General features: G+C 49.1%; 1 protein-coding gene and 1 long non-coding RNA gene across 33 annotated transcripts in view; one reads left to right on the top strand and one right to left on the bottom strand.

Moving 5' to 3' along the window:
• The window catches only part of NRXN2 (neurexin 2), a 444,528-nt gene extending 429,941 nt beyond the window's left edge, over nt 1-14,587 (top strand). For 18 of the 32 annotated variants that reach the window (XM_077327760.1, XM_077327722.1, XM_077327706.1 and 15 more), the window contains one exon: nt 7,547-14,587. In XM_077327760.1, the coding sequence (XP_077183875.1) occupies nt 7,547-8,442 (896 nt within the window). In that variant the 3' untranslated portion in view covers nt 8,443-14,587. The remainder of the gene's footprint in view (nt 1-7,546) is intronic. The other 14 variants (XM_077327869.1, XM_077327923.1, XM_077327915.1 and 11 more) reach the window with 1 other exon arrangement.
• LOC143832872 (uncharacterized) lies at nt 5,737-18,530 on the bottom strand. The gene is made up of 3 exons (XR_013229432.1): nt 18,095-18,530; nt 7,075-7,165; nt 5,737-6,801 (listed from the first exon to the last, which is right to left on the bottom strand). It is a non-coding gene; the product is annotated as an uncharacterized LOC143832872 (long non-coding RNA).
• Nucleotides 18,531-18,831: the final 301 nt, after the last annotated feature.

The following is an 18,831-nucleotide window of genomic DNA, read 5'->3' as shown; positions in this document are numbered from 1 at the left end:
ATTTATTTATTTTATTTATATACTGCTGCCCCCAGCAAGCTGGCTCCCGGCGGTTCACATCATATAACATTCCATAAAATTTCCAAATATGTCGACATGCCCACATACAATAAAATCCCCATAGAATCACACCCCTTACAAATCCCCTACAACAGCCATTAAAACAACAATACTGTTGGCATTTAAAGAATTAACAATCAATAATTAATTAAGATGTCAATAGTAGTGACCCATTCTTCCCAGGCAACGGTAGGGTCGTAGCACCACAGATGGAAAGAGGACAGGGAATAATGCCCTTCATCCAGGCCTGATCCAATACCAGGCCCGGGCACAAGGGGAGGACATGGGGGTGGCAATAAGTTATAAAGCAAATGGGGGGAAGAGCCTAAACCTTTCCTGGCTGGCCTTCTGCTAAGGAGGCAGCCTCACCTCTGTTAACACTGAAGTTCCGTTCTGCCCTCGTGGCAATCAGTCGTCCTCCTCGCCAGCTTCCGGCAATCCTGGCTGAAAGCCGTCCTCCTCCCTGTCCATATCTTGTAAATACCGTAAATTAATTATGGATTGTGTTTAAAAGTCCTTTTTGTCAGCACTGACCTTACCGACACTGCATCCGCTGGATGGCCCAGAGTTCCAGTCCTTTGAGACAGGAACGTTCTTTTTTTAAAATGTCGACCACGTCTTCCCAGCCTTCTTTCTAGTTTGCCTGTTCTCTTGCTGGTGTACGCTGCTCCCCTCTCAGCTCCAAGCCCTTTGTCCCGTTCAGCCCCCCAGGGACATGTGCAACCCCTGCCTCCAGGAGCCAAGCCAGATTCATAGGCCAGGACAAAGCCAGCTACGTTACATACAAGCAACAGGGGATCCACGTTGTGCACCTCACCTGCAAGGACATCCGCAGCTCTTCTCCTTGGTGGTGGAAAAGGCCATGAAGTCACGGCTGAGCTTTCAAGGCACGAAATGTTCAGAGGTGGTTTGCCATTGCCTGCCTCTGTGTCACAACCCCGGTCTCCCATCCAAATATTAATCAGGGCTGATCCTGCCTATCTTTTGAGATCCGATGACAATGGCCTGTCCTGGCACATCCGATTAATGACCTTTGCCTCTTAGCAGCCATTGCCCACCTTCCTTCCGTCATGGAACTCAGGCGAGAGGAAACAGGAGTGGCTTGTAAAAGATCCCTTCCAGGCACTAACTAGGCCCAGCCCTGTTTCACTTCAGTGGTTTTCCAAACACGACCAAGTGACCCTCTGACACGGCATCCTTTCTCCAGCCCAGCCTTTTTTACCGTTGAGAAGCCACTGAAACATTCTTCAGGCTTCGAGGAACCCCGGAAGTGATGTCAGCAGGCCATGGCTTCCTGCCACACACCCCCAAAGTGACCTCGCTCAGACACTCCCACCGGATGTGACATCACCAGGCCACTCCCACAGCACAGAAATACTTTCAGATGATTTGTGAACAGAACCGGTTCTGCCTTGGCTCTTCTTCACCAAAGGGAGCCTGCAGAAACAAGGCAGGGGCAGGCCTATGCCACTCGGCCACCCCCACGCCCACCCCAAAGCCAGAAACGGGGACAGAGCAGGCCCTACCCTGTAGTTAACTTAAAATGGCAGCACGTGCGTTGCTGGACTCCAGATGCTACCGCAATCCTCAGCCAGCAAGGATTTGTATGGCCAGGGCCTCTTCCTTCCCATCCCCTCCAGGCCTATCATTGGCCATCTTGGAAGGGAGGGAGGGTTAACATGACCATATTGAGGGACTTGGGAATGTTCAGCCTGGAGAAAAGGAGGTTGAGAGGGGACATGATAGCCCTCTTTAAGTATTTGAAAGGTTGTCACTTGGAGGAGGGCAGGATGCTGTTCCCATTGGCTGCAGAGGAAAGGACACGCAGTAATGGGTTTAGACTACAAGCACAATGATGTAGGCTAGATATCAGGAAAAAAAATTCACAGAGTGGTTCAGCAGTGGAATAGGCTGCCTAAGGAGGTGGTGAGCTCCCCCTCACTGGCAGTCTTCAAGCAAAGGTTGGATACACACTTTTCTTGGATGCTTTAGGATGCTTAGGGCTGATCGTGCATTGAGCAGGGGGTTGGACTAGATGGCCTGTATGGCCCCTTCCAACTCTTTGGTTCTATGATTCTATTCTATGATTCTATGATATATGGACATATCACCTGATAATTTTTAAAAAATTATAAAAACTCCCACCCAATCGGCGAAACCATCACGAGACCCCAGGGATTCACAAAACCATGATTGAGAAAGCCACCTCCAGCTCCTTTGCAAGGCCAGTGCCTAAAACATGCTGCTCCCTCTGACAAGGTATATATAGGTGACTAGAAATGGTTCTATATCACTGGTTGTAATAGCTGACATGATGAATGAGCACCTACCCGGCTTCCTATAGTCAGGGGAAGGGGAATTGCCTCCTTCAGCTATGCAGAAAAATATTGCCCTTTGCTTAAACATTAAGAAAAGCAGCCCAAAACACCAGTTTGGTGAGAATGGAGGGTGCCTATTGCTTTTTAGAAGCAATGGGGTGTCAAGCTGACCCTCAGTTGGAGGGGCAGGGAAGAGAAACTGGTTTGCTCAGTCGGATGGAGATCCTGGAGAGGGGAGTTGGGGGCAGGGGGTGGACGCTGTGAGAGGCAGATCCCTCAACCGGATTTCTCTTGCCTACCCCCAGATGTTAGAAGCTTGAAGTTTAACACTTCCTAGGCTGGAGGGTCCTTTTCTTATCCATGGCTCTCTCACAAACACTGCCTCTTAACGATGGAGAGCTGAAGTGAGAGGCAGGGCCTTATCCATAGTGCCAGTCCCTCCCCTCCAAATCTATACAGCATGGGGTGTGGGGGGAGAAAGGTGGAAATGCCCAGGCTCTGTCCCTGTGGGAAACCCTTCAGATTTAGGGATGGGTGATCCGGTGCCTGCTCATCAGAGTTGTGGTTGGCCTCTGAGGGAGGTCTCATGGGGCCAGGCCCACCAGCAACCCCCGGGGCCATTGGCTGCCCTGTGCCTTCCAGGCCTCCTCAGCAGTTACCCCTGGGAATACCCCAGGGAATAGTGTTAGAATTGCAGGATAGGATTGGGGAGATACAGGTTCTGATCACTGTTCTGCCATGGGAGTTTACTGGGTGACACTGGGCCAGTTTCACTTTCTGAGCCTGGCTTACCTTGCAAGGGTGTTGTGAGGGTATAATGGAGGAGAGGGAAATGGTGTACGCTGCTTTGAATCCCCACCATGAAGAAATGTAGGGTATAAAGTAAAGTAATAGCTGATGATAGAGGAGGGGAGTTATAAAGTTGGTTGTTTGGTAAGTGCGGAAGGGGGGGGGATGGTGTGGATGTGGGGGATGCCAGGAGGAAGGAAAGGGTGTGGGGACCAGCAGACAACACTGTGGAATTGGACCATAATTCTCCTGGGTAGAGGGTGAGAGAGAGGCCAGGAAGGAGAGCAGCCATCAGGGAAGGGGAAATGAGATAGCCTCACAAGTCCTAGCTGGTCCCCCACTTGGGTGTACAGTGCAGCTGTGGGTACACACAGAGAGTCTACCCTTGACAATTTTCCTCTGAAGCTGCCAAGGTTCTTCCAAGTGTCCCTCACACAGAGACGAGGGAGACATGCAGATAAGGGCAAGGGAGCTGGAGGGGGCATCTTAGTGCCACCCATTGGCCTCCATAGTGCCGGGTCTTCAGGCCGCCATCTTGGACACAATTGAGAAGGGCCCCAAAGCGGCAGCCCAGACCTGGATGATAAAACCATAGAGCTGGAAGGGACCATCCAGTCCAGCCCCCTGCTCATGGCAGGACCAGCCTCAAGCATCCATGGATGGCCCACGCCAGCATGACCTCCTTAGATCTTGAAAGCTAAGCCAGATCAGCCCAAGTTAGTACCTGGACGGGAGGCCACTCAGGAAGGCCAGAGTCCATTACGCACAAGCAGACCGTGGCAAACCATTTCTGCTTGCCTCTCGCCTTGAAAACCCCACGGGGTCGCCACAAGTCATCCCCGATTTGACAGTGCTTTCTGCAACCAGGCAGGTTCCTCCTTCTGCCCATCCTTGTTGGCACAGGTGTACAGGCACAGGTGTACATGTGGATCACCTGTGCTTTGGGGGATAGAGTGAGAAAGGCTGGGTTTTTGACACAGGGGTCTGGAGAAAACTGAGGTGTCCCTTTAACAGAGGCTTAATGTGTGGGAATGGACAGCAGAGGCTTCCCATGGCAGGGAGTTCAGTCACATCACCTGGTCAGCCACACCCCTGATGTCTCTGTTAAAGGGTAACTCTGCTTAAGAGCTTGGTGCTCTGGCTCTGCTGGCCCCAGAAGATTTCTAGCATCTTTGGGCCAGAGGACTGGTAGGAACCCCCTTCTCTTTCCCTCAGTGATACAGCCACAAGATTCTTTTGGTGAAGCTGGGCTTTCTCAGCCAGGGTTTTATGATGCCCTGGGGTTTCTTGACGGCCCTGGAAGGGTATCTGCAGTGGGCGGACATTAATTAATTCTTAAAATATATTTTAAATGTGTTAAACATTTATCGGGTAATATGATTGTATATGGCCTGGAAGGGGTGGGAAGGGGAGGAGCCTCAGGTGGGCGTGTCCACCGCTCTGCTTCCCAACCCTATTCTGCACAATCACACCACTTCTGGGGTTTCTCAACGCCTGAAGAATGTTTCAGGGGTGGGAAAGTTAGCCTTTAGGCAGGAGTGTTTGTCTGCTGGGAGATGTCTCTGCCTTCCTGCCCACTTCTCCCCACTGCCAGGCACGGATAGCCACCCAGTTCCATCAGCCCTCCTTCACCTGAAGCTGCCCTGTACTGAACCAGACCCTTGGTCCCTCATAGCCAATGGTCTCTTCTCTGACCGGCAGTAGCTCTCCAGGGCCTTGGACAGAGATCCTTCACATCCCCTGCCGCCTGGCTGGAGATGCCGAGGACTAAACCGGGGACCTTCTGCATGCCAAGCAGGGACTCTGCCACCAGCCCCTCCCCAAGTCCCCAAACTTGAGCCTCTTTTCCCTGGCTTTCCCTCGCATGGCCAGGATAGTTCTCCTCAACACAGACGGGCCTCCCCCATCCTCCCATTCCAAGCAAACAGGATTTAAAAAAAGAAGAAGATGGCACATTTCTATGAGCCGCTTTTTATTTCATTTATATTTCATGTTCCGTCTCAACACCAAGCAACATGCAATTTTAAATTTGCCTTAACGTTCAAGGTAATTAAAGTATCATGCGCGTAATTTTGTGTGTGCGAGAGAGAGAGATGGGGAGAAGTCTTGCATTGAAAAATTCTTGACGGCAAAAATAAAAGCACCTACAATTTTCTCCTTGAACCAGCGACTGCAAGCACGCGCTTCCTACAGGGCCTTTCATGCTGCCGCTCTTCTGTCTCCCTCACAACAGCCAAGTGGCGCGAATTCCTTAGAGTCCCCTCTCGAGGGGGTAGAGGAGGGGTACACCCCAAAGCAGCTCAGGGCTGGGATCCCAGCCAATGTCTCAGGTCTACGCCCTGGGGCTCTGTGCCGCATGGCTCCCCCTTGGCCAGGTGCACAGATTCTCTCCGATTTCATTTCTGGTCTTGTAGCCGCAGGGAAAGGCCGCCCGTGTATGCTGCCAGCCTCCCGGTGGTCGGCTTGTGGCGTGCTCCCACTGGCCCCGCCCAAAGCTTTCGTGATTCTGATCTGCAACAGGGCTGAAAAGGTTCTCTATTCCAACCCCTTCCCCAAATCTGCATCAGCCTCGCAGCAAGCGGGAAGTGTGCAGCCCAGGCCACAGGGGGCCATGAGTGGAAGGCCAGTGCAGGGTAGAAAGGGTAGCTGCCAAGCAAACATCCCGACATGTTCCCAGCAAGTGAGTCAAGACCCCCATATGGGTTGCGGGTGCTAAATCTTCTCCCTGGGTCATTTCCATCGATGGAATCCATTCATCTCTCTCTCTCACGCACACACACTCAACGCAGATCATCAGAACTCAGCGCCTCATGCACATTGCATGAACTAGTTTGACACTGCATATATCTACATATATTATTCCAGCTTCCTTTAAGAGCTTTTGCCTCCAGGAGAGATGGCAGAGAAACGCCCACTGCTGCCGCTGCTCTTCCGCCTTTAGTGTTGCAGCCAAATAATTTTGCTCAGCCAAGAAGCCTGTTTCAGACGGCCAACCCTTAAAACCCCAAATCCATAGTGGGGGGGAGGGCTTACTTTTGTATCCTGAACAGCAGGAGAGTTCATTTCATTTATTCTGGGATGTATAGCCCGCCCTATCTTTAGGAACTCAGGGTGGATTACATCATAACTTGAGCCAGGGTATCGTCAGGGGTCAGCCTTGGCGGGTACACAATAATCCCGTGTGTGGAACTCGGGCACTTTCCTTCCCACCTGAGTATCCAGAGGTGTCCTACCCCCACCACACCAGGGTGGGGGGTGAGGCTTCTATACCCCCCTTTGCTGAATGTGACTGCCCCTCTGCCTGATACTTGCCCATACTCAGAGGAGATCTGGGGAGCCTCCCCCTGCCCAAGGGTCCCAACCAGGTGTCTTGACCCAAATTCAGGCAAGAAAAGGTGAATCCAGGGCTCATTTCTGAGAAAGCAGCCGGCGAAAATGGCGGGGAGGGCAGAGCGCCAGGACTCCTGGGTTCTCTCCCTCCGAGGCTTTGCAGGAAGCTGATGGAGACAGCTGGCATTTTTATCTTCCATCTTTCCAATTCCAGAAGCAGAGAACGCCAATCTGCTTGCTACAAAAGGCCTCCTCGATTTATGCTGGGTGGTGGTGGGATGTATCCTCTTTTCCCCCAAACTACCTAAAAATGTACAAAGGACAAAAGAATTGGCAGTGTAGATTCCTTGTGATCTCAGAGTTGACATTGGTTGTCAGAATGCTGGGGGTGGGGGGGGAAGCACACACAAAGAAAAGGGTGAGGGTGGGGAAGGGAAGATTTCCAATGGGGCAGTCATGCAAAGACAAGGAGAGAAATAAATCTAGAGAGAAAGAGAAATTAAAAAGCAAGATGCAGAGAAAGATGTTAAAAGAAAAGAAAAAAAAAGTTGTTTTTTTCTCCAAAAAACATTCTTACCTAGTTTTCTTTTTTGTAATTTTTTTTCTTCATGCTAATATCACACGGCCTATTTGTTGATGTAAGTTGACTGAATTCCGTGGTTTGCTCTCTTATTTTTAAAAAAACAGAAAGGGAAAAAGGAAAAAAAAATAAGGAAAAAACTGAGTATTTATTAGGAGAGGATGGGAAGAGAACCAGCCAGCCAGGGTTTTTACTGCTCTTAATTCTGCTGTTTTATCTGTTTAATTTTTTGCGCATTAAATGACTATTTTTTAATTCTTTTTTTCCTTTGATTATGATTTCTCTAGAAGTTATCTTTCAATGTGTCGCAAAGGCGAGAGAGAAAAGCTAGTGGCCAGGGATGGAGACAGCGGGGTTTGGCTAGCTAAAGCTCGTGGCTTGAGTTGTCTTGTGTCACCCTCTGGGGCGCCTACCAAGGTCACTAACACGTTCCCCCCTTCTGTCTCTCCCCCTTTTCTCTCTGTTCTAGGAGGTGAATTAGTATTACCCATAATAACCGAAGACTCACTAGACACCCCTCCAATTGCCACTCGGTCTCCATTCGTCCCCCCGCCTCCCACCTTTGGCCCCTTCCTAACCGTAGTCGAAACCACCAAAGACACCCTTTCCCCGCCATCCCATCCAAGGCCCCCCTGCTTGGCCGACCAAGACGACAGCGACTGCGAAGAGGGGATCGAGGCCTCCGGTTACGCCTCAGGCGAGGTCTTCGACTCCAGCCTGCCCCCTACTGACGATGAAGATTTTTACACCACTTTCCCCCTGGTCACGGATAGGACCCTAATTGGCCGGCCCGAAGGAGCATCCAAAAAGGCCCAAGGATCTCGCCCCAACCTTAGGACAGGACTGCCGGCTTCACCCTCCGTCCCCGATCTCTTGACCTCCACCACCTCTCCCAGTCTGGTCCGTAACATCCCCGCCGGCAAAATGAACAACCGGGAATCCCTCAAGCCCCACCCCGAACAGTACCCCCCACTGTCCACCTCCTTTGAACCTGACAAGCTAAACAGGCTTAAATACCCAGGTATAACCTCTTCCCCCAATTTCCACAATCTACCCACAGCTAACCCCACCGGCCCCGGGGAAAGGGGCCCTCCGGGAGCCGTGGAGGTCATCCGGGAGTCCAGCAGCACCACCGGCATGGTGGTCGGCATCGTGGCAGCAGCGGCCCTCTGCATCCTCATTCTCCTCTATGCCATGTACAAATACCGTAACCGGGATGAAGGTTCCTACCAAGTGGACCAAAGCCGGAACTACATCAGTAACTCGGCGCAGAGCAACGGCACAGTGGTTAAGGAAAAGCCAGCTGCTGCCACCAAAACGCCCGGCAAGAGCAAGAAAAACAAAGACAAGGAATATTATGTCTGAGTCCCCCCTGGTCCCCCAATCCCTGCGTGCGCCAGAGAGACCAACACCCGACTGACACACGCAGTGAAACCTCCCAGACCTACACACACCCAGACTTTCTGGAGAGGAGACCACCCAAACTCATCCTTCCCCTCCCTCATCAGAGAGCGACCAACCGGTGGCACTCCCAAAACAGCAACCTCCATCCACTTTGGTTTGCTCATTCCTGGTTTTCTTTAAGCCCCCTCCCCCCCCAAAAAAAGCCAACAAGCTCACAGGGCCTACCTCCCTTTCTTCCACCCTGAGCTCCTTCCAATCTAGCAGGTTTTATTTTCCTTGGAAAAAACTGAGGGGAAGGAAAGCAGAAATGGCAAAATGCAAGCAATTCCAGAATCGACGTAGCTCGAACAGAGAGGGATGCTCAGAGAGGAGGCTCCAACGGGTGGGGGGAGAACGGATGTACCAGTGCGGCTTCCCAGGTGAGGGCAAAGCCAGGAAGTTGCTCCATGATCTTTATGCACGAGAGTAATCGCCCCTCTTTGCGAGGGGGCCTAGGTACTTCCTGATGCGGGAAAAACTATGGGGTGCACCCACCTTGCCTCATCCCCGCCCCCGCCCCTGCTCCCCAGCACCTCCCTCTGAAACGGATTCCCAGCTGGAGCCAGGGAGCCTAGCTCTCGACAGAACCCTAACTGGACTGGCGGAAGAGAGGGTCCATTGCTGAAAGCCCCCGCCCTTCTCTCTCTTGGAATTATCTCAAGCAAAAGGGTCCGTTCTTTCTATTGTTTTTATTTCTATCTTCGTCAATGTGTCAGAGTCTTGGAAATGTGTGGAATAAAACAAACAAACAAACAAAAAGAATTTTGGAAAAGAAATACGACTAATGATAACAAATAAAACAGGTAATGTGGAATTGCTGGAGCTGTTGGACCGGGGGGTGGGGGTGGGGGTGGGAGTGGGGGGAGGGAAGGCTCCCATTCCCAACAGCCGACTAATATCCTGTCTTGTAATAAAAGGGGGATTCAGGCCGAGGGTTTGTTTTTTCTTTTTTTTAAAGCTAACAAAATGTTCGACACCCGTAATTTATTGTGGTTGGGAGCAGCTCCGGGGTGCAGCTGAGTTGCCTATTAAGGGCGGGGGAGTGAGCAAGAATTTCCTGGGAGGGTTTGCTCTACAAGGGTCCAAACAAACTGTTCTGAACTCCCTTCCATCTCCCCCCCCCCCCCTTCACTCTTCCCCTGTATCAAGGTGCTATATTGTGGTCTTACTTTCAACTGTGTTTCCTTTCTTTCTTTTTCTTGTTTAAAGAAAAGCATGGAAAGCTCTGGTTAACTTTTAATTCCATTTTGCTTTATCACATTCCGGGGTGGGGGGGGGGCATCCTCAGAAAGAAACAAAAGACGCGGAGACAAACGTGAGGACATTTCTTTGCAGCAGTGAAGTGAAGGCCGTTTCCTAGCAGGCAGGGCGGAAGTACATGCGGAACAGCGCGCAGCTGCGTGGCTTGGGCTCACCTCCCCTTTTCCTCCCCTTCAGCTGCTTTCCTGGTTCTTCCAAAAAAAAAAAAATGCCAAGAGGAAGCCATAGATGACTCTATACAGAGATCTATCTATAAATATATAGATATATAGATATATAAAGATATTTAAATATAAAAATATATATAATATATGGAGAGTGTAAGCAAGACGCTATGGGGGGGAGGGGGGTTTGCAAGACCCCTTCCTGAGGCGTTGGGTGCCACCTCCTGTATTTTGGAGGCAGGGAGCCTGCTTTGGCACAGGCCACCCTCCCACCAGGCAGAATGGAGCTATTAAAAAGCATGTCGTTGGCTGCTCATCAGGACGTTCTCACCACCCAGACAAAGGCCCCGTGGGGGCTTCTCTGCCTCGGGGCTGTCTTTGCACCCAAACCAACGGAGCGACCAGAAGCCCCATGGGCTGGTTCTCCCAGTCCTTGTGGTGAGCAAGCACGTCGCCTGAGCCTGTGAGCAAGGGGAGGGAACACCTGCTGTCTGGGATGTGGGCACAGGCACCAATGCAGGGGTATTTAGACCATGTGGGCTGGGACTTGCCTCTTGGCATCTGGGTTGGCCTTTTTCTCCCAGGCAGGCTGGAGCCAAGCTCAGGCACGGGAGAGCTGGCTTCGGGGCTCCGTGATTGCTGTGGGCTTGCATTCGGTCTGTACAAAGAGGCAGCCCAGGGAGGGAGGGAGGGAGGTTGGGAGTGCAATCCCAGGCAGCAAAGGAGGGGTCAGTCAGGCCGGACCAAGGAGTCAGTGAGTGAGCGAACCCCATGAGTCCAAGCTGCCCAGTCTAGATTTTGATGTGGCTTGCCCTAGAGAACTTCCCTGTAATTGTACCTAGTGTTCCTATTGTTTGTGTGTATGTGTGAGAGTGAGAGAGAGAGAGAGTGTTGTTGTATGTGCGGAGGTGGGGGAGATGTGCCAAGGACGTGGCCGTAGCTCAGCTCTTTAGAAGTGAGTTTGTCCAGATTGCTACCAAGTGGTGTGGGGTGCGATTTCTAGCAGGAGGGGAGAATATGAGGAGGAGAGTTCGGTCGCTCTTCCCCACACAGTCTGTCCCTCCGAATCCTTCACAGGCTATGAAGTCAAGGGAGCTTTCCCTGGTGCTGAAGAAGGGCAGCGGGCGCTTCTGCCCCTTTTTGTGTTTTAGGATGCGACCTGCATTTCTGCCCCTTCCCCCCCCCCCAATGGGAGCAGACCAGCAGACCACTCGGGCACTCATGCCTCTGGCCAGGGCTGCTTTCCAGGACAGGGCTGAGCCTTAACAGTGCAATCCTAAGGACAGGTGCCCCTTTCTCAGCCCATCAAAGTCAAGGTGTGTAGAAGGGGGTGTGCTTAGGCTGGCACTGCAAGCCTTAGGGATCCCCTGCAAGACACTCACTGGCAGAAGAGGGTGAGCAAAGGGGCTGAGCCCTCTGCTGCTGCGGCCATTTCCTCACACACGACCAGGCAGGGTTTGCAAAGAGCACGGTAGAAGCCCCAGCTTCTCCATGTGTTACCAAGGTCCATTAGTGCAGGTTCGCATTCCCTTTCAGAGCTGCAGGTGCAGGCACAGTAAAGGGATTAATTTCTTGCCAGCCACACATGACAAACTCCTGATCCTTCCAGGTCTTTTTCAAATGCGGTTCCAGTTGCCACAGGAGCCTAGAAAATGGAGTTTCCTGGATTGCAGGTCAGAAGAGGCTGCACAAAAAAGGGAGGTACACTTTCTGTACTGCAGCATTAGGAGCAGAAGAGGCTGGGGGGAGGATTTTCTGTGCTGCTATTGCATTGAAGTCCTCTTCAGGTGCCATCTGCAAACTGCATGTCAAATGCCTGGGAAAGTCCGTATTTTAACTACCCGTTTGTGCAAAGCCATTATGGTTGTCGAGAGAAACGTCCATAGAGATTCGGTCTCATTTGAGAATTGAAATCCACTTCTGAATTTCAAGTAGTATGAGATCTCGTTTTTGAGGCCCACCTTTGAAAGATACTCCTGAAATGATTTAAGGCAAGTGTGTTAAGAAATATCTCACTGCATTTCAGAAACCCTAAATCACAAGTGGGAAGGTTGGAGGAGGGGAATTTAAGGTAGAAAATTACAGATTGAAAATACAGCAAAGTAATTCATGTGTTGAAACTATTTCCCACAACTGTTGTTATTTACCAGCTTTGCATGAGTTTCAAAACAGAACTGAATAGAGGCCCACCCACCTTCCACACAGTGAGAGGTGCCGCTATAGTTTGGAAATCTATCGGCCCAGGCAATGAACATGCGAATGAAGGCCAGCTGCTGCCTCTGGGAGAGGCTGCAATGCCAAACCTGGATAAGCCTCCCTCTGCAGAGCCAAAGTAGGTGACTTTTGACATTCTGTGGCAGCTGTTGAAGTCCTCTCCTGACAGAAGCAGAGACTTTGATACTCTGGGAGAGACAAGAATGTCCTCCGTGGGTTTCCCCCACCCCCACCCTGATTCCTGGGAGCATGTGAGAATGTGTGTGAGCGAGAATGCCTAGTGCTCTGTTGGGGCTATGAAATCCTTAACTAATTGCGTCCTTGAATGTAGCTTACCAGCCAAATTGAAAGAGGCATTGGAGCCCCCAAGCCCACTCTCCCATCCCCGATAAGGAAATCCTCGGCCACTTGGCACCCAACACCTTCTGTTGCATTGACCCTGGTGACCCTTTGACTAGCAGAATGGGGGAAGGATTCTTGCGGAAACTGGGAGCCTGCCAGAAGACCTGAGCAATCATTTGGAGAGGGGGCTGTGGACAAAGGTGCCTTCGGCAATTCCAAAACAAAAGAATATGTGTGCATGCGCATAGATGTATGCAAGTGCCCACAGTGGAAGATCTTGGGGGGGGGGACAGTTGGACAGTTTGGCAGTGGGGGCAGAGTGTCCCTTGGCTGGAGACAAGCTGCAAGGAAGTCACCGTTGGTTCCTTCAAGAGCCTTAATCTGAACAGTTCTTCCTGAGGCAAGCGTCAGAGTTTCTCTGGCTTATCACTTCTTGTTTTCAGTCCCACAAAACATTTGCACCGTGCAGCCTGGGGGAGAATTATGAGCGGTGCAAAAGTTTGCGCCCAACATTTGCATGGGTCCCAATAATGCCCCACGACTTACCTTGCTCTGAAGGACTTCTGGAGCCCAGTGAAGTGGGCCTGTGGCTACTTCTCTGGGTTCAGCCCTCCTCTGGTCCCCTGGCTGTGCTCTTTTGCCCTGTGCTCGTCCACCATGGCTGCCCCCCAGTCCAAGGGTTTTCCCCCACCTTGGATTCCAAAATGAAGCGTGGTTTTAGGGCATGCCCGCACCATGTCATTATCCGATTGTCCAGCCTCCAGGCTTTCCTCGTCTTCGGAGTGCCATTCTAAAACCTGCTTAATGCAATGCAAGCTGGTTGACATGCTGTCCAGATGACAAAGTCCATCTTTTCAAAGGCTCCACCCAGGTTGCTGCCACGGTCCTTCCATCAACCCTTCGTGTGCACCATTACCCTCGCTGCACCACCAAAGGGCCTTGGTTCAAAATCCGTCGTTGCTATAGCACTGTAGTACTACAGTTAATATTGATTTCTTTGAGCGTGTTTTCCAGTGGTGCAATGGGTGGCTTGTGTGTGCAGGGAAAACAGCAGCTGATGAAAGAAAGTCTGAAAACAAAACTCCTGTGTGGGTGTTTTTGTTTTGTTTTTTTTTTGTTTTTTTTTTGCCAGCGCACACACCTCTACACTCAAAAAACAGAGAATGCTCACTGTGTGGATGTGGCCCCATCAGGCAGAGCAATTCAGTGGTATACTGGGCCAGGGATGGGGCCAGAAAAGATGGGAAAGGCCTGAGCTGCTTCTTGGATTTTCATCTTCCTGGGATGGGAGGGAGGGGGAAGGCTCCTCTCTTCCTCGGGCTCTTTGAACTTGCATCACTTCCGACTGGTTTGAGGGGATTGTGTGGTTTGTCATTGGAAAGGTTACTCCAGGGGACCAGCTGCAGGAAACTCCCCCCCCCCCATCCAAAGCCAAATGGAGCCCATTCTTATGAGATGTCGGGAGGGAGGGAAGGCATCGCCCTCTCGTTTGTGTTTTCCTTAATTTTCATGTTGTTTCACAGTCTTCAACTGTTTATAGGGCAGGTGCTGCTGCCCATTTCTATGAAAGTGTAATGAACATTATTACCAAATGTAAATTTATTTGTACATTATTAATATTTTATTTTTATCTGGGGAGGGGGACTTACAGAAGGTCGAAGACTCCATAGGTGGGGGCAGGGAAATACACCCTGAGATCAAAATCTCTCTTTTTTAAAATTTAAAAAAACAAAAAAACAAAACGGGGTAGGGAATCTATTCATTTTAGACAATGAAATACCAAACTTTTTTCGTTTCAGATTTTGTTTTGTTTTTAAGACATTCCATTTGGGGTGGAAATCGCTTTTAATTTAATTTAATTTTTTTGTAATTGAGACCTTTTTTAAAAGTTTACCTTTCCTGTTTCTTTTTCTGGGGAGGGGTTGGGGGGGGATAAACTGTGATTCTGCATATTTACCCTGTAAAATTCCTGTATTCTTCAATGTTATTGTAAAGTGTTACTGATAAAGATGATTATGAACAGACAAAAAAAAGTCCAACCCATGTACATTTAGCACAAAGGGGAATACAACTGATTCTATACTTCGTATCCTTTGTTCTAGTCTTTCTTTATGTGGGTGGGCTGGAACCTGAAATGAATTAAGAGCTGAAACAAAATTTCACCCTCAGACTGAAATACACCAGAGTTTCTGAGCAAACGGGAGTTCCTTCCAGTTCAAATTTATAGTTATTTCATAATCCTGGTTCATGCAGTCAAGAAAAATGGTTTGGTAACCATTTCAGCCACTTTGAACCCTTTCGGATAAATGTCTTACAAGTAAATGTCTCACCAGCCATGATGCTTGCAACACTTGCTATAAAATGAACACAAGAGTAAATATTTGACATAAAGGGGGCCTTTAAAAAACAGTTCCTTGCATACTGTATTCTTCCTGCAGAACTGTGTTACATACATTTTTCTTCCCCTAAACAGTCTAATTCTAGGCTGAAGCTGGAGACAAAGAGAAAGCAGATTGAAAAGGGGCAACCCTTCTCTTGGGGTACGGGCCCACATTCTCCCTTCTGTGCCACTGCTGCCTCTCACCAAACAGGTGTTGCAGGGTTTTCTGAAATAATACAGAAGCCTGCCAACCTGTTTCCCAGAATGAGAGAAATGTGGGATGAGCATAAACAGCATTTGCTCCCACCTTCAAATTACCATCTGTCTTGCATTGCAGAGCCAGGAAACATAACTTGAGTTAATTTTAGGTCTTGTTATTGCTATTTATTTCTTTCCTCTGCTGCACAACAGCAATTATCAGAATGCCACATCATGACCCTTTGTTGCAGCTACATTCGGGATGTTGTGTCCTGTGGCGAGAGATGCCGTTTGTAGCCTGAGATATGGAAGAGGCGGGAGAACTACCAGTCCCAGGATCCTTTTACCCACCTGGTTTCCTAGGAAACAGGCTTGTGACCACTTGAAGAGTGTGTTGGGGAGAAGTCCTTTCCCACAAACCTCCTGGTGACTAAACCACTTTTCTGGAATTAGCAGCTGGGCTTTATTTTTGTGAGGCTGTTGGCAACAAAGGAAGGTTACATTTTTGTTCCATTTGGGTATAATGAAAGAAGACTTCTCTGAGTTGGTTGTCGGGCTCAGGTTCATGTTTGCTTTCCTTCCCCAGCGGTTAGGAATAATCCAAAAGCAACAACACAGAGATCCCTAATATTTTCAGAGTCCGATGGAGATGTCCCAGGGTAGTGAGAAGGCTTTTCTGCCCCATGGAACTCTTAATCAGGCTGGATATTTTTTTTAAGGGAGGGAAGATGATGTTGAGCATGCAACATGGAAAGCAAAAGTCTGCAGAGGAACAGTCTCAAGAGGGAAATGAAGAAATGCAATGGAGCCATTGCTAGGTTAGACTGTTAAGGTTGGAGAGCCAGCGTGGTGTCGTGGTTAAAGAACAGCGGACTTTAAGGGAACCAGGTTGGATTCCCCGCTCTTCCTCCACACGCAGCCAGCTGAGTGATCTTGGGCCAGTCACAGTTCTGTTAGAGCTCTCCCAGCCCCACCTACCTCACAGGGTGTCTGTTGTGGGGAGAGGAAGGGAAAGGTGTGTGTAAGCCACTTTGGGGCTTTTTCAGGTAGTGAATTTCTTCCAGGACAAACTGGCCAGGGATTCTGTGTTTTTTGGGGGGGGGCATAATCTGGGCATTGAATCGGGGTCACTGTGGGTGGGCAGGTAGTTGTGCATTTCCTGCATTCTGCAGGGGGTTGGACTAGATGACCCTGGCAGTCCCTTTCAACTCTATGATTCTATGATACGTGCACAGCAGTTTTTTCACGGTGTTTCTCTTTTGGTTCCCCATCTATTAAAAAAAAAAAAACATTCAGCCTGAAGGAGTGTTCTGCTGGATGGAAAAACTCCCTTGTTGCTTTGATGGTTGATGGTTATACTGTAGTTTTCTTTTTCTGTGGCACCAATGCAGCAACCAAGCCTGTCCTATCACTTCCTATTTGTCCTGACGCAGGACGTTTTAACAAACTTTATACCTCAAAATCTTTGTTCGTTTCTAAGGTGCTACTGGGCTCATATCTAACTATTTTATCCTGGAATCTGAAAGTGCAACAGAATTTAAATTATGTGAAGGGCAGTTTTGTGGCTGGGAGGTTACTGCAACCCAGCCCCAAGGTGTGTTTCTTGTTTAATTAATTGGCTGTATGTGGGACTACCACAGCAGATATGGGGCCTTCTCAGGACCATATTTTAGAGAGTTTGGAATATTTTGAGGACTCCCTCAACAAGATACATTTTTTAAAAACAAGACTTCTTCCAAAAACCCAGCCAGAGGAAGACTGGGCATGCTATAGGAGGCACCGACTGTAGGGAGCAGCTGAGAGCCTATTAAAGAAAAAAATATGTATTTTTCTACATCTTGTTATTTCTTGGGAGCCCCTATGCATGTTTCTTCTAATAGCAAACTTGATGCTCAAGTGCCTGTAGGAAAGCCACAAACGGAGCCCTTCTGTAGATATTTATTTTAAATAAATTTTTATTTTAAAAAAGTTTAACCCGCCTTTCATCCTATTCAGGACCTGAAACAGAAGAAACGATCAGTTTTGCTTGCTGTGCATTTGAGGGGGTTTTCATGTATGCAGAAAACTATTTGCAAATGCAAACAACAAAGAACTTTTGTTTACCACCGTATAAATTGGACCCTCTAGCTGGCATTTTGTATCAATTTAATCTGCATTACTTATCAGGTGATGTTATTCATTATAAAGGAGATTTGGGTCAAGAGAAATTTCCAAATGGTTTATTCCCCATCTCTGGTAATTGTATGTAAATGTAAAGTGAAAAACAAAAGCTCAGACTCAATCAACTGCTTTGCATGGCCATTTCCCTCCCAGGGTCATGGTACTTTAAATGCATTTTTTAAAAGAACAAGAAAACAAAGGGTGGAGCAGACACTACTTGAGTGGTATGTAACAATTTACAGAGTCTCCAAAGGGAGGGGATGGGGGTTAAAAGAGATACACCATCTAAGGTTGGCAAATGTGTGTGTGTGGGGGGGGGAAATCATTTCCCCTTAGTAGAGAAATGGACAGCTGAAGCTTTTTACAGTGCAGAGGTAAATGACCTCACCCGATAACTGCTGTGGATGAACTGATACAAAAGGGACCAGCCCTTATTGCCCAGCCCCCAACCCTAACAGTTTCCCATCAGCAAAGGGAATCATACACAGCTGGATTTATGCACAATGTTAGCAAGCTATGGCTTAGGTCCTCGGACTAGAGGGGTCACTAAATAACACCCCCCCCCCAAAAAATGCAATTTTTTGCTAATTTTGTGAGGCTTCTTAACTTGAAGGTTTTAATCCAGTCCTGAGCCCCCACTTTGAAAGGGCTCTGCTTCCTTTCTGAACAAGAAGAGTGCTATCGCCCATTTCTCACAGAATTCCCTAGTGGGAAAACTTTGGCAAAGCCTCACCAAGAGGCCACCAGCAGAGTTGCTGCAGACTGATAGCCAGATGGCACCATGACTTGTGCTCAGGCTGGGATGCTCTGACTTCAGATACAGCACATCTGCTTGTACCTCGCCACCCTTGCTTACCTGTTCCACTACCCTCAGTGAAGATGTCCTCCTGAAGTTCCTCCGGGGTGTGCAAACCAGACAAAAAAAGCCATTGAAATATTTTCCATCACAGGATTTGCCGCAAGAAGGCTGGAGGAGTTGACGTCTCAGTGCAGCCTGAGCAGAGTGGACCCTTGATCGGCTACTTGCCTCGTTGCCTGGGGCTAGGAAGAATTGCCTTCAGGCAACGAGGAATGGAAAAAACTTGGACAGGGTGCCCATGTTCTTGCTTCCTCTCTCTTTCTCTCTCTTTCAATTTGCTGATCAAATGCAAGTGTTCTTCCTTTGCAGTAACACCACCACCAGATAGTGGACGTCCTCTTGCAGTCCAAATTTTAATGTGTTAATCATACCAGATATGCAATTGAAGGTCCATGTTAGGAGATCAGGCAATGGGATGCCAGCCTGAGGTTTCTTTTTCCTAGCCCTTGCACGCACCCCCTCTCCCCTTTTATGTTCTGAAGGGGACTGTGCAGCATCTCCTAGAAGCATTCGGAATGAGGGGAACAGATGCAGCTTTTACTGTGGCTCTCATTCCTTCTGGCCTCTTGTTTTAATCATCTTGGAAGCTAATCACTTCACCTCATTATTTTCCCATAGGCATTTGCATCAGCTCGGGTAATTTCCAAGTTTATGTTCATATCAGCATACATAAATAAATGGACTCACAGGCCCTGTTTCTTGTGTCCCAGGAGGTCAGAAAAACCCTACGGTTG

Source organism: Paroedura picta, chromosome 1, assembly GCF_049243985.1.
Source record: "Paroedura picta isolate Pp20150507F chromosome 1, Ppicta_v3.0, whole genome shotgun sequence".
Classification (NCBI taxonomy): Eukaryota; Metazoa; Chordata; class Lepidosauria; order Squamata; family Gekkonidae; genus Paroedura; species Paroedura picta.
This window is presented reverse-complemented; position numbering and strand designations above follow the sequence as displayed.